The 14,149-nt window shown below is 42.9% G+C and overlaps 1 protein-coding gene across 1 annotated transcript in view; it reads left to right on the top strand.

The window, feature by feature from the left end:
- DNAH1 (dynein axonemal heavy chain 1) overlaps positions 1-14,149 on the top strand; it is a 67,976-nt gene that overhangs the window by 17,708 nt on the left and 36,119 nt on the right. The window contains exons 17-29 of the mRNA XM_030458634.1: positions 202-400; positions 2,893-3,146; positions 4,020-4,232; positions 5,925-6,089; positions 6,789-6,910; positions 7,468-7,573; positions 8,628-8,807; positions 9,477-9,617; positions 10,272-10,435; positions 10,876-10,989; positions 11,603-11,791; positions 12,844-12,949; positions 14,008-14,121. Coding sequence (XP_030314494.1) covers positions 202-400; positions 2,893-3,146; positions 4,020-4,232; positions 5,925-6,089; positions 6,789-6,910; positions 7,468-7,573; positions 8,628-8,807; positions 9,477-9,617; positions 10,272-10,435; positions 10,876-10,989; positions 11,603-11,791; positions 12,844-12,949; positions 14,008-14,121 — 2,067 coding nt within the window. The remainder of the gene's footprint in view (positions 1-201; positions 401-2,892; positions 3,147-4,019; positions 4,233-5,924; positions 6,090-6,788; positions 6,911-7,467; positions 7,574-8,627; positions 8,808-9,476; positions 9,618-10,271; positions 10,436-10,875; positions 10,990-11,602; positions 11,792-12,843; positions 12,950-14,007; positions 14,122-14,149) is intronic.

Below are 14,149 nucleotides of genomic sequence, written 5' to 3' on the forward strand. Positions count from 1 at the left end.
AATGAGGCACAGTTTCTCAGAATCCTTCATGCTCTTTTGGTTTATCTGATGAACTGCTCAGCAGTCCTGTAGAATGACCACACTGCTCCATCACTCCACTGGGCTGCAGAAGAGCTGCCTTTTTTGTCCTTTTGACATGCAAGCTGTCATCCAGAGGAGAATACACGTGTTGCATATGCTTGTTTTTTTCTCTTTCCAAAGTACAGTAAGCTATCCAGAATGGTTAAGGAATTCCAACCATACTATGATCTCTGGACTACAGTGTCAGACTGGATGGAGTGGAATGAGAGCTGGATGAATGATCCTCTCATGGACATTGAGGCTGAGCAGCTAGAAAAGAATATTACTGACTCTTTTAAGACAATGCAGAGATGTGTGAAGCAGTTCAAGGATTCACCAGGTAGGCATGTGGTCTGGGGCAAGAAAGTTGTTGTGTATCAGCATTTTGATGTGAGGCATGTCACAGAGTGCTCTGAACAGGGATTGTCAGGGTGTCACATGGATTGTGTGTACTAGAGCTAGCTGAGAAAATGCTAGCAGAGTTATTTTTCTCTTTTCTTTTCTTTTCTTTTCTTTTCTTTTCTTTTCTTTTCTTTTCTTTTCTTTCCTTTTTTTTTTTTTTTTTTTTTTCTGGAACTATGATGATTCTCATCTAGATGCTTGTTTGCTGCTTGAAGTTTGGCATGGAAACAGCTAGGCTGCAAATCCCTTTTATACGTAATTCCCAAGATAGTACTGAGAGAAATGCTACCCTCTTATATTGCAGTTAATATTTACTAATTTCTATAAAGTAAGATAATTCAGACTAGTCATAGAGAATTACTATATAACTCAGTGGCTAAATATGTGGCTTTAAGTCTTTATGCAAGTCAAACACCAAAGAAACTTGAATCTGGGTCTTCCCAGGTACTGTTTTCCTGGACAACCTTATTTTCTGTGTTGGCCTATGTTGTGGTTTAACCCTAGATGGCAGCTAAGCACCACACAGCCACTTGCTTATTGCCCCCCCAGAAGGATGGAGAGAAAACAGGAAAAAAATGTGTAAAACTCATGGGTTTAGGTGAAGACAATTCAGTAGGACAGAAAAGGAAGAGAAAATAATAATAACAATAATAATAATAATAATAATAATAATAACAATAATAATAAGGCAATATACAAAACCAGTGGTGCACAATACATTTGCATCACCAGCTGGCTGATACCCAGCCAATCCCCAAGCCACAGTGTCCCCCAGCCAATTTCCCCCCAGTTTTCACACTGGGTATGATGTGTTATGGTATGGAGTGCCCCTTTGGCTCATTGAGTCAGCTCATTGGGCTGTCCTTGCTCTCTCCCCAGTTTCTTGTGCACTCCCCACCTCTGCTGGCAGGGCAGTATGAGAGGCTGAAATCTTTGACTTAATATAGTTTGGCATGTATTAAAACATCAGTGTGTTACCAACTTATTCTCATCCTAAATCCAAAACACAGCAGCTAGGAAGAAAATTTTACTTTAATCTAACTGAAACCAGCACAACCAATTAATTTAATGGAAAGCTGGTAGAGGTCTTGATTTTGTTATGAATAAAATGAAACTGCAAAATCTGGAGATGATCTGTGGAATGTAATAACTGTTTTTCTTCCTGCCTGCAAGTTTAGATGGTTTCATCCAGCCCTTGGAATTCACGTGAAAGTCTTTTACTCATGGCTCCTAGTAAAGCTGGAATTGAGACTTCAGCTGTAGCTTAACTTTCCATCCCATGTTTCTCAGAGATGTGCTGGTCATTCTTTAGAGCTAATTCTAAAATCTCCTGCCAGATGGCTTAGATTGAAATATATTTTGCAGTGGGAGATTTTTGATTCATCCTTTTTAGCTTGAACTTGCTCTTAAACAATGCCATGAATCAGCTCCAATGGAGGAGGTGTTGAGAGTATGCATGAGTAACTCTGAATCATTATGGTAAATAGAAATACTAAGAATACCTGCTCATATTCATTGCAATATTCCCTGGCACCTGGTAAAATTTTTGCTTTGTCCTTGAGTCTGCCTTGTCTTTGCATACCACCCAGCAGGGCGTGTGAGGAGCTGACATCCTCGCTGTGAGTGTGCAGTGCCATTATGCAGAGTGCTGTAAAAAGAGGCACATGCTGTAGCCATATTTTGGAAAGCAAGCAAGTCCCATGTCATTTGCCTGTCCATTGCTTTAGCTGCTATAGCAGAAGCTGAAAAAGGGGAGGATGGGAGCCGTGCAGAGACGTGAGCCTCCAGGACACCCTCAGAGGGCAAAGCCCTCTTCTTGACTCTGTCCTTCCCCTGAGACAGAACTACCTTTGGCTCTAGTTTGGCCATGGGCTGGCAGGACCTCAGCTGTGTGCTTTCTGTTTCCGTAGCTGGCAATGATCCCAACCTACTTCTAGCTCCTATATATAGTGTCCATCTTCTGTTTAGGATGGCCTGAGCTGAGGTGTGAGAACTCGCAGCCCAATCTTGTTAAGGAAGTGAAAATCTCAGAATGATGACTGGATCTTCTAAAATATCTGTTGGCAGATGGGGCTTCATCATGCTTGGGCCCATATTAAGAAATTAAATTTGTTTGCTTCATGTCTTCTGGTAAGCTCTAGGCTAAGGCACACTTCTGCTTAGCATGGACTTGCCTGTAAGACTTTTGCTAGTAGGTAGGTCTTCTTCTGGGACTGAGTTTGAATCCTTTGTTAGTAGCCCTGTGGAGAGGGCCTTTATGTCCTCAGTACTTCAACCTGCATTTTTCAGTGCTTTCTCTCCTGCTGCTTAACTATCCCGTCCCATGTGTCTACAAGCACATTGGGCTTTAGACAACTTCTAGGAAACTTCTTAAGGCAATTTCTTCACTTGCTGTTGTTGCTGATGATATTTTGTTTCCCTCCCTGAAAGCCTGCCTGGATTTGGCAACGGAGTTTCGAGATAAGATTGAAGAATTCAAACTCTACGTCCCCTTAATTCAAGGGCTGCGCAATCCTGGCATGAGAGACCGGCACTGGAAGATGATATCAGAAGATATGAACATTGATATCAAGCTAGAACCTGGTCTAACACTTAGTTACTGCTTGGACATGAAACTGCTGGACCATATCGACAGCATTACCAAAGTAGCAGAGATGGCTGGCAAGGAATACGCCATTGAGAATGTGAGGAGAGAGGGACTTGCTGTGTCTTTGGCTGCTTCTCAGTTAGGTTTCTGTTGAGCAGGCAGTCATTCCCTTGGGTCACATTTCACTTGTCCCAGAGCACATTCTGCAGCACAAGTGAAAAGGCTGCTGCCCTCAGAGGCCACGTAGCTGAATTCACACAATAGAAGTCGTCACTTTGCCTTGTGAAGAATTTTCAGATGTGGCATAACAGTGCTGCCTGATGTTTTCTGCTGATCCACTGGCTGAGTCTCACACCTCAATGTGGAGTTAGTGACTGCTAAAGTTACAATAAATTGATTGTCTGTATTCTGACATTCAGATGTTATGTCTGGGGGATTAGCTGTGACTGGAACTGGAGATGGCAAATCTTTAACGCTGTGCAGGGAAGATTTGCTGGCTCTGGAGATTGATAGGTTAGATAGTCTTTCAGCTTCAGTTAACTAGTTTGGATGTGACCTAAGATGGTCTTGATTGAAAGTCATGCTCTGGCAGCTTTTGTTCTTTGAAATCTCAGGTGAGGTCCAATGGATAGCTACCCCTTTCACAAAGCCATTGTTAACCATAACTGTGAACTTTATTGGTAGTCTCCATGCATCTAGTAGCATAAATGGGCCTAGTGATTAAATTTCCCTGTTTTTTTTCCTCAAGGTTTCCCTCCCAGGACAGCATTGAGGTGTTGAGTCCACAGGCAATGCAGAGGACATGTGCTGTTGTTGTGTGCCATGCATTAAATATACAGCTGCAGTTTCCAGGGGAATCCAATCCAAAATCTCCTTGGCTAGAAAGGGGCATTAAGAGAGTTGTGGAAGCTGGAATAACCATTGCACAGGGTGTATCTGAAAGTTAAATTGCTGTGTCCCTCTGTTCTAGGCACTCAACAAGATGGAAAGTGAATGGAACTCTGTTTCATTTATTGTGGTGCCTTACAAAAACACAGGTACCTTTATTCTGAAAGACACTGATGAGGCTTCTCAGCTCCTGGATGATCACATTGTCATGGTTCAGAGCATGTCCTTCTCACCATTCAAGAAACATTTTGAGGAAAGGATGAATGCATGGGAAAATAAGCTGAAGATGACACAGGTATTGGTTTCTTACCCACACACGTGTGGTGAAGGCAGGCAGCTGGGCTGTGCTGCCACACTTCAACATGGACACTGCAATTACTGCTAGGTAACTGGGATGACAACTCTCAAGACAGTATCAGTCTTTAAGGAGGAAAAGAGCCTGTCAAAGCCTTGTGACTCCTAAAAGAGGGGATAAACTCAAGAGCCTTATTCTGCAAACAACAGTGATAAAACTACAGTGCTTTTACTGCCTTTTGCAACATAGTTTGGTGGGGCTAGGACTGTTCTGTTGTGGATAAGTCCTGGTGACATCTCTAATTGCATTACACTAAGTGGACCTTAGTGGATTTTACAGGTCCTGTGAAATCCATGCTAATCATTCCTATCTTGGTGTAGGAAAGCACATGGAAGACTGCTCTTTAGAGCAGGGTTTGGCAGACCATTACAGCCCTTCTTCATCACATCAGAGCTAGAATACTCATCACCCAGCAGGATTCAGCCATCTGGGCAGCATTTTGCTGTAGGAGAGAAATTCCTGTACAAGTATCTGACTGGAGAACTTCTTGTAAATGTTGTGTTTGGTGCATAGCAGAATTGTTACCTGTACCTCATATGATGACCTTACTCTCTTTATTGGTGCTTACTGTCTGGGTGTGCTTGGGCCATGGGCTGTCAGACTGCTGGCTATGCCTCATGAGGGTATAGAAACATTACTCTTAAGTCCTAAGGCAGTAGGAGACATCAGGAAATTAACTTTTATTTACTGTGTAGTTTTGGCTGTGATGTTTGCCATGTTGACACTGTGCCTTTCCTACCCCTGCTTTTGATTGCATTACTTTTTGCCACTAAGGGGCCATAAATACACTCTAGGAAATGGTTTATCATAGTTAACTGATGGAGTATGGCAAGCACCATATTACTGGAAAACCTTACCTCTTGCTAGGTTGAGTGTCTGCCTGTGCCCAGGGAATGGTTACATAGAACCATGTCTCTAAGGCAGTCTGGAAGGGAGTCAAACACTTAAGCTGCTTTGCAACATCAGGCAGGTTCCCCATCCCTTCCAGCCTCCCATGCCTGAAAATAGAGGAGGAGGATGTTCTTCTAACCCAATTCTCTTGCTCCTTTGAATGCCTGACAAACAGGGTTTCCTGTCTGATGTCTAAAATTCAGTGTGTTATTCAAAGATCTTTTCATGGATTATTCTGTAGGCAAGCTGGGGCTGAGGTACATCAGTCAGGAGAAAGGACATGACAGAATTTCAGTCTGGAGTATTTTATTTGTCATTTTCTCCCCCCTGAGCCCCCTACTTTCACAAAATAAAATTCCAATCTTACTGGTGCTGACACTGTGCTATCTTCTGTAAAATGCAGAAATGCTTGCCACAGAAATTTGACCTAGTGCCACAAAGTCCCTTTGAGCTTTAGTACAAGTTTACACGTCGATTTAAACTACCCCCATTAAACCTGGTGGGTGTTGATTCATGCCTGCTGAGAACAGTTAGCAGAGGGGATTGCTAGGAAATTGTTAGTTATATGGGGAGGAAATTCTAGCTTTTGACCCTGCCAGATAAATTTTAGAATTGTGAAAGGTCTAAGTGCAGTATCACCTCTTTTTCTTTTTTTTTTTCTTTTTTTTTTTTCTCCTAAACCCACTTTGGTACACAGTTTGAATGGTTTTGTCCTGATATGCTCTTCTGGCTTCCCACTAGGATGTCCTAGAGGAATGGCTGAACTGCCAGCGTTCTTGGCTCTACTTGGAGCCCATCTTTAGCTCAGAGGACATCAAAAGGCAGCTCCCATTGGAAAGCCAGCGCTACCAGGCCGTGGATAAGGACTGGAGGAACATCATGAAGAATGTTAATGAAAATCCTGAGGTGTGTGTCTTGATGGAAGATAGTGCAGGTATCCCAGGCTCCTTGGAGCTCTGCTCACACGAGGATTGCCTTCCAGTCACTGCTTCTGTAGCAGTTTTGGCATGAGCAGCGCTGTATAAACCTTGCAGCCTTGCCTGGAGCCCTGTGCTAGGTTTCTATTATAACTTGGCCTTTGGCTCTGGGGTCCAAGTGGATAGTCATTCCCTCTGATGCCTTGCACTGCTCTCCCCACTAGATACCTTCTCTTCAGCACACAGACTCCCTACCTCCTACAGCTTTTATAACCAACCCTGTTATAATCCTTATGCATAAAATAATAACTCTTTTGATTCCTCCTCAAGGATGACTCTTTAGATTGGTTGGAGCCATTGTTTTTGCCTGTTTCTGTGTCCTGGTAGCAGTGCTCTGTGCTGCATCTGTTCTCCAGTCTCCACTGCTCAGGACTCCATCACCACTTGTAATAATTACAAATATTGGCATTTAAGGCAATGCAGAAATGGGCCTGTCATATCCATAAATGCTGTTTCCCCTCCTTACCCAGAAAGCTCACATCCCTCCAGATCTCTGTGAAAGCAATCCTGTGAATGAGTCACTCAAATCCCATCATTAATATCACTGGGCAACCCAGTTATCTCCACTGCCTTCTCTCCCACATTCTCAGAATACTGATGCTTCTTCTGTTCTCCATTCTGTCTTTAGGTTATTTCTTTTTGCCCAGATCCTACAATACTAGAAAGCCTGCAAAACTGTAACAAACTACTTGAACTTGTGCAGAAAGGGCTGAGTGAATATCTGGAGACCAAGAGAGGTGCTTTTCCCAGGTAATCACAAATTTCAGTGCGCTGGATCACACTCCCTGGTTCAGAAAATATGAACCAGGAGAGTCTTTTCTGTAGTTCACTCTGCCAAGAAAGAGCAAAACAATCTAAGCTTAGGGTAATGTCATGAGACTGTAAACATAAGCAAAGCTGTGCCTTTCAGTGCTGCCATCTGATGGAGAGAAAGCAGGCAGGCACAAATATGAGTTAAGGGCAGTCTGGTAGCATTGTTGCCTATCTGTGCCTCATTATTTGTCTAGAAACGATTGGGTAAAAAGAAAACTTCCATGGAACTCTATCCCCTATTCCTAAAAGAATACTTTTATTCTTTGATACTGATTTAAACCCATTTTCATGCAAATAACTGACTTGTGCAGATGGAAGAGTCTCTGTACAAAAGGTAGAAGGCTGGACTGTGGCTCACCTACAGACAATACTGAGAGATCAGTATCCAGTTAGAATGCTGTCTCCAGCTATAGGCTTGTACCTCACCTTGCCAGTGCTTTGCCCATGGTGCTGCAGTGGAGAGCCTCCCCTCATGCCTCACTCTGTGTCCCTAGGTTCTACTTCCTTTCAGATGATGAGCTGCTGGAGATCCTCTCTCAGACTAAAGACCCCACTGCTGTACAACCTCACCTCCGCAAATGCTTTGAGAACATTGCACAGGTAGGCAAAGAAAGAGCACCAGTGGCTTGGCCTCCCTTTGGAAAGCTGCTGTCATGGGGCACTTGGAGGCAGGCTGAGATCTGGAGGAATGTTTGAATTTGGCTCTGTGGCAAAGTATCTCCTGGGAATCTGTAACTGTACACAGGCATTGCAAGGTGCTGTCTGCCCTGGGGTGGGATTCAGGCAGCCTTACTGTTTCAGCCTTACTGTAGCTGTTTCAAAGACAAATGTCTGCTTATGAACAAGGCAACTCACAGAAATTCACTTAGATACATATCTTAGGAGAAGAGGACTCTCCCTCTGGAGATGCCTGTCCATCCCATTATGGAGGCCAAAAGAAGTAATTCAGACTTAGCTGTCTACTTGCAGTTGGTTAGGATGGAATTCTGCTCTTGTTGACAGGAGGGACAAGTAGTGAACAGGACTGAACCACATTTTCTGCCTTCATTCCTACTTAAGAGCCAGGGTTAACCCAGCTATTTTTCCTCTTGACTATTCCTAATAGACTTCAGACTCTGTGGGTAGTCACATCTCACACCAGAACAATACTCAGACACTAAAACAAATCTCCTAGTCATTAGCTTGGGAAAATAGAAAGGAAATTGAACTGGAAACTTGGTGCAAAGCCACTGGAATAAATAAGGGTACTTGCAAGGATACCCGAGGGCATTGGAGAAGCTGTTAAAATGTTACTCTTAGAACAGGGCACTGTGACCTCGAGGGAAATGATTTGGATCTACAGCACTGAACAGAAATCAAGGGTTTGAATCCTAGATAGGCAATGCAAAATGTTCATCATAGCTATAATTTGATTTGCTTTATTCAAGTTAAACCAAAATTGAGAGTCTCTTGTTATCCTGCAGTCATCCACCATTTTTGAAGAAGTTGTGTGGCATAATTATTGTAGGCTTTATTATCACTATTGACAACCAAGTCAGGCACCAGATTTTTAATGAGCATCCAGTGCTGCAGCCTGGTTGTCTCTCAGTGTCAGGAAGGCAGAGATAGACAGGAGCTCCTCCATTCACCTCTCCTGTTGCACTTCTTCCATTAGCTACTGTTCCAGGATGACCTACAGATCACACACATGTACTCTGCTGAAGGAGAAGAGGTGAAACTGGTTTCTCCCATCTATCCCACTGAAAATGTTGAGGACTGGCTGCTGGAAGTTGAAAAATCCATGAAGGCCAGTATACGGGACAACATAGAAAGGTCACTTCATGTTTATCCAGAGGTAAGGGTTTTATCACAGACTGACAGGTCTCTGATATCTTGGTTCCAGATTTGCGTTAGAGGTAACCAATGAATGAGGCTGATGAATTTGTCCTAGTTTTAAAAATAAAAACTTTTTGAAATAAAAACTTTAATCCAACTGTGTGTGGTTCAAGTGCAAAATGTACAGCTGAGCAAGCAGCTAACGGTCTAGAAGAATGCAAAACCTGCACACACACTTACAAGCCACAGAACATTCCCAAAATCTTAGATCAACCCTGTGTGAATAATTTTCTTTTCACTTCTCCAGATAACTTCCTATTTACAGGACTCTATCCTCTGTTGTCTTCGTCAGCTCTCATGTCTTGTGCAGCATGCTCGGGGCTCTCGGGGCTGGTAAAGGCAACCAAGACACTGAACTATTGGTTTCAGTCAGTGCATCAGCTGGTAGAAAGTTTTGAAATGTTTGGGTCTAGAGAGGGAGAAAGGCTGAAAAAGGAGAAGGCCTCAGATGTTTCTGTTGCTGTTTTCTACTCAGTGAAAATTTTAAACAAGGGAGGTTAGAACAGGTCAGAGGAAAGGATACATTCTTTCAGTCTTACAGATCTGTCTCAGAGCAAGAAGATGTAGAAATAAATTAAAAAATCATTGTCTGACCATCTCTCTCTCTCTCTTTTTTTTTTTTTTTAAGACTCCACGTACTACATGGGTCTTGCAGTGGCCTGGTCAAGTGGTCATTGCTGGCTGCCAGATTTTCTGGACAACAGAAGTGTCTGAAGCCCTGGAATCTGGAGATTTGTCCAGCAGGCTTTTTCCACAGCTTAGTGCTCAGGTATGAAAATTAATATACAGGTGAGATTTTGCCAGATGGACTTTTCAATTATTGGACCTTAGATCACTTACAAATACAGCAAGGACAATACTGCAGGAGAAACTAGATGCAGTGCTGCATAGCACAACTCAAAAACAGGTAAAACTCCAGGTTCTTATAATGTTACTAATTAGGATATTTGTCATTATGAGCATCAAATAATGTAAAGGACTGATAATATTATCATTACTTTAAGACAGAAAGAAAGTGAAAGATAACTTCTTCAGGGTCACCCAAGAAGTTGAGGGTGGGCAAGAACTAAGATCGAGGACAGTAGAAATCAAAGTAAAACTGCATCTTTCATATCTGTTCTAAGCATCTAGTCACACCTAATATCTGGGAGATAGTGTCTTCATCTCTGGGCCTCATGGTGGCTGTAACTCTTTATTTTCATCTGAACATGGTACTGGAATAGGCAGAAGTCAGCTCAGAGCAAGCCCCGAGTGTTACTTTCTGAGCAGTCATTTATATCTCTGACAACAGAAGTGGTAGAAGTTGCCTGGCCACAGCCTGTGATCTGGACTTAGCATGCCATATGTTTGATTGTATTGTGTTAGTACAGCCTGGTTCTTGGTGGAATGGGTTGCTTCAGAGTACTTTCTTTTCCTTACCTAGCTGGGTGATTTAGTTGCCCTGGTCCGTGGAAAGTTGTCTAAGATACAGCGAGCAGTGCTGTCAGCTCTTATTGTGATTGAGGTCCATGCCAAGGATGTTGCAGCCAAGCTGATAGAGGAGAATGTGACAAGCAAGAATGATTTTGAGTGGATCTCCCAGCTCAGGTAGAGACCTCACCTGGCCTCCCTGGCCAGTCTTCATTCTCCATACACATTGACCATGTGTGTGACAAATAGGAACAAGAATTTGTGTAGGCTGTAAGCAGTATTCCTGAGTTGCCTCTGGCATCCCTTTGAGGAGTGGGATTGCAGTCTGCTAAGGATGCCAGTTCTAAGGCATTTGAGGCAGACCTGGTTTTGATGGCCTCTGCTGTGGCAATACAGACTAAGCCATACCACAGTGTTTCACAGCTGTGATGCTTGATATAGTGCCTGTGAGAACTCCTGTCCGTCCTGTTGTGTTACCTTGTTCTTTATTCCCTTGAGAGGGAAATTCTGTGACATCCAGTTCTCTAAATCTCTAAATCTAAATCTCATAGTCTTTTGAATTGTATTGTCTGCCCACCAGTGTTCACATTCCTGATACCATGTTCACTCATCATTAGATACTACTGGACAAGGGGGGACCTGTACATCAGAGCTGTCAATGCTGAATTTATCTATGGCTATGAATATCTAGGGAACAGTGGCCGTCTGGTTATCACACCCCTCACTGACAGGTAAGGAGATGGTTTTCTGGGTAGTAAGTGCATAATTTTTTTATATTTTCTTTTTCCGGATCAGCAATCCTCATTTGGGATTAAACCAAAGATGTGACCATGCTGGTCTTACTGCTTTATGTGTGTAGATAGAAACCATTTGTACAATAAAGGATGACCTGAGACGAGGGCATTGGAGCATCCTGGCATTGGTTCTATTGTATTTCTCATGATCAGGACTCAGACTGATTGTTTTTCCTCTCTTTGTTCTTAATGTACTGTTCTGACTCTTATAAGTAATGACCACCTGATAACTACAGAGCTCTTCTATAAAGCAGTAGATAAGGGTGCCTAATACTCTAGATTATGCAGAAGCAGCAATAATAGTTATGCTCTTTTCTGTAGGGTGAATTTGTAGCCACTGGGAGAAGAATTTATCCATGCAGGCCACTGTGAATACTAATCAAGGCTGCTTAGCTAACTCCATATCTCATAGCTAACTGTGTGTCTAAGCAGTTGTGCAGAATAATAAAGGATAGATTCTACTTGTGTCCAGCTGGATAGATCATATATCTCACTTACTGCAATCAGTAGTAGAAATACTTTTCATCATCTGGTCTCTCCTTTGTTGCAGGTGTTACCTGACACTTACAGGGGCTCTGCACCTGAAATTTGGAGGGGCACCTGCAGGACCAGCAGGAACAGGCAAAACAGAAACAACAAAAGACCTGGGGAAAGCACTAGCAATCCAAACTGTAGTGTTCAACTGCTCTGACCAGCTTGACTTTATGGCAATGGGAAAGTTTTTCAAGGGGCTAGCCAGGTACAATGAAATGCTGCATGTCATAATTGAGGAGTGGGTAGGAGACAGGGATGCTGGCCACTGGAAATTGTTTGGTACTTTTCATATCAGCCCAGAAGAAGCAAAGCTCTAGAAAGGGATTACTGTGTTCCAGAGTGAGCAAAATTATAAAATTGCTGCAAGAAATGAGAGACAGTTGAGCCAATTAAAAAAAAAACAAAAAAACCAAAAAAACCCCAATAGAAATCCTGCTCATCTAAGGCAAAATTAAAATGCTTTGCACCATCCCATTATTAGAAACCTCTGCAAATGTTTGCAGCTGTGGCCTCTGTTTTAATATCATACATATTGGACCAAGATTCAGCACACAAGCTGCTTAATCTTAAGAAGGAAAGAATCTGCTGAGTGTATCCAAAATTGAGCAGCCAAGAGATGAAGCTCTAAGCCCTGAGGGATCTTCTCAGAGAAGCTTCTCTCTTCTCTACATTTCAAACAGAGCTGGTCCAATTAGTCTGCTGCACACTGGTGAATCTGAATTAGTTACTCCAACAAAAGCTGATACTCTTTTCTTTGTAAGTAATTTAACTTCTTTCTCAAACCATGCCTTGTGGGAAGATCACATATACTCATATACTTGCTTCCAGCTTTACACACAGTCTTCCAAGCTCTGAAAAATGGACTTAAGAAATTGGTCTGAATTGGATCTGCTGCACTTACAGCTCAGGTGCAAAACAGGAATTCAATTAACACCTCTTTCAAGTCCAAATCTGAAACGTGCAGAATTTGTCCTAAGATCAGACACTGCCATGGTCTTGCAGGGATCATGCATCTTCTTACATATGGCCTGAGATGCATAGTTGGGATGAGGAGCTGCAGCCCCTTGTACTGTACCAGTACCTGTGACTGTGTCTCTACCGCTGTGGGATGTTAGAGGCCTTTTAGGTTCACTTTTTATCACTGTGCTGTTTCTGCAGTATAGGGATTTGTAATCTTTAGGTCCTGCTGAACTTTCAACTGTGAGTTTGCTCCTGTGTGATGCTCCTGACCTCTGGCATTTTTCCTCCCTTGCTTAGCTCTGGTGCATGGGCTTGCTTTGATGAGTTCAACCGCATTGATATCGAGGTCTTGTCTGTAGTGGCCCAGCAGATCACAACCATTCAGAAGGCACAGCAGCAGAGGGTACGTAGTGAATGTGTGGATGCAAAGGTTTGAAAGCTCCACTTGAGCTAATCTAGGCAAGTCCTTGTCTCAGCCTGCATCTTCACAAAGGACCAGCTTCACTTCTCAGGGGAAACTCAGACATTCTTGAGCTTGAAGAGGCATGAGTAACAACCTGAGCTGTGGTGCATCACGTTAGGCTGTTACAGAGTCAGCGTCCTGTGAGGGTTTTGTAACCTCACCCTCGCCTCTGAAGCCACACTTGCCCACAGTCTCAGAGGCTGAAGGATGTCTCAGCTTGAGCTGTAGTGCCTGCAGACTTCAGTGTGAGAGACACTCCAATACAGATCCATGGAGCTGATACAAATAGGAGCTGTGATAAAGGCAGACAGTGTTCTGCCATGATTTGCTCAGCACCACATTTGTCTAAATGTGTTATCCAAGCCTTAGTGGATTGACAAAACCCAAGATGTGCAGAAAAATGCACACAGAGTTGCAGTGGTAAAGTGAATCGTTGGCTTTACATGGAACCTCAGCTGTCAGCCTGTCTAGCAGCCAGCCTCTGCTTTGTTCTCTGGAGACTCAGAGGGGTTAAGACCTGAATCTCTTTGACTTTGGCTGGGAATTAGAAACTTACACTCTGAGAATTCTTCTGCATTACTTTATTCCCACATCTGAAATTACTACCTACACAGCTTTAATAAGGATTTAGGTTTCTCTTTGCCCTCTGTGCCACGAATTAATTCAGGTACAAACTCTACTGCAGAATAAATGGAAATATGTTTACAGCTGAAGGGTTAGAAGTCTGTTCAAGAGCCAAAAAAAGGTAGAAAAAATATATCCTATCAGTAAGTCTTCCATGAGCACAGTTTCTTAAACAGTCGAAAACATTGTTGGTAATACTGGATTCCTGCAGTGGGACCAGATTGAGTCACTTCAGTTGTGGGAAGCTGTGTGAATCTGTGCTTGATAATTTAACTACTGAAAACCATTTTTAACTCTTGGAAGGTTCTGCTACATTATTTAATTTGCAGGTCAGGCTCTGCTCTTTGAGGATTATCATATTTTTAATTTTCTAGGTGGAGCGCTTTGTGTTTGAAGGCACAGAGATCCCACTGGTTCCATCCTGTGCAGTCTTCATCACAATGAACCCAGGCTATGCTGGGCGTACTGAACTGCCTGATAACCTGAAGGTAAGGAGGGCAGACTGCATAGGCAGAA

This window comes from Calypte anna, chromosome 12, assembly GCF_003957555.1.
Source record: "Calypte anna isolate BGI_N300 chromosome 12, bCalAnn1_v1.p, whole genome shotgun sequence".
Taxonomy (NCBI): domain Eukaryota; kingdom Metazoa; phylum Chordata; class Aves; order Apodiformes; family Trochilidae; genus Calypte; species Calypte anna.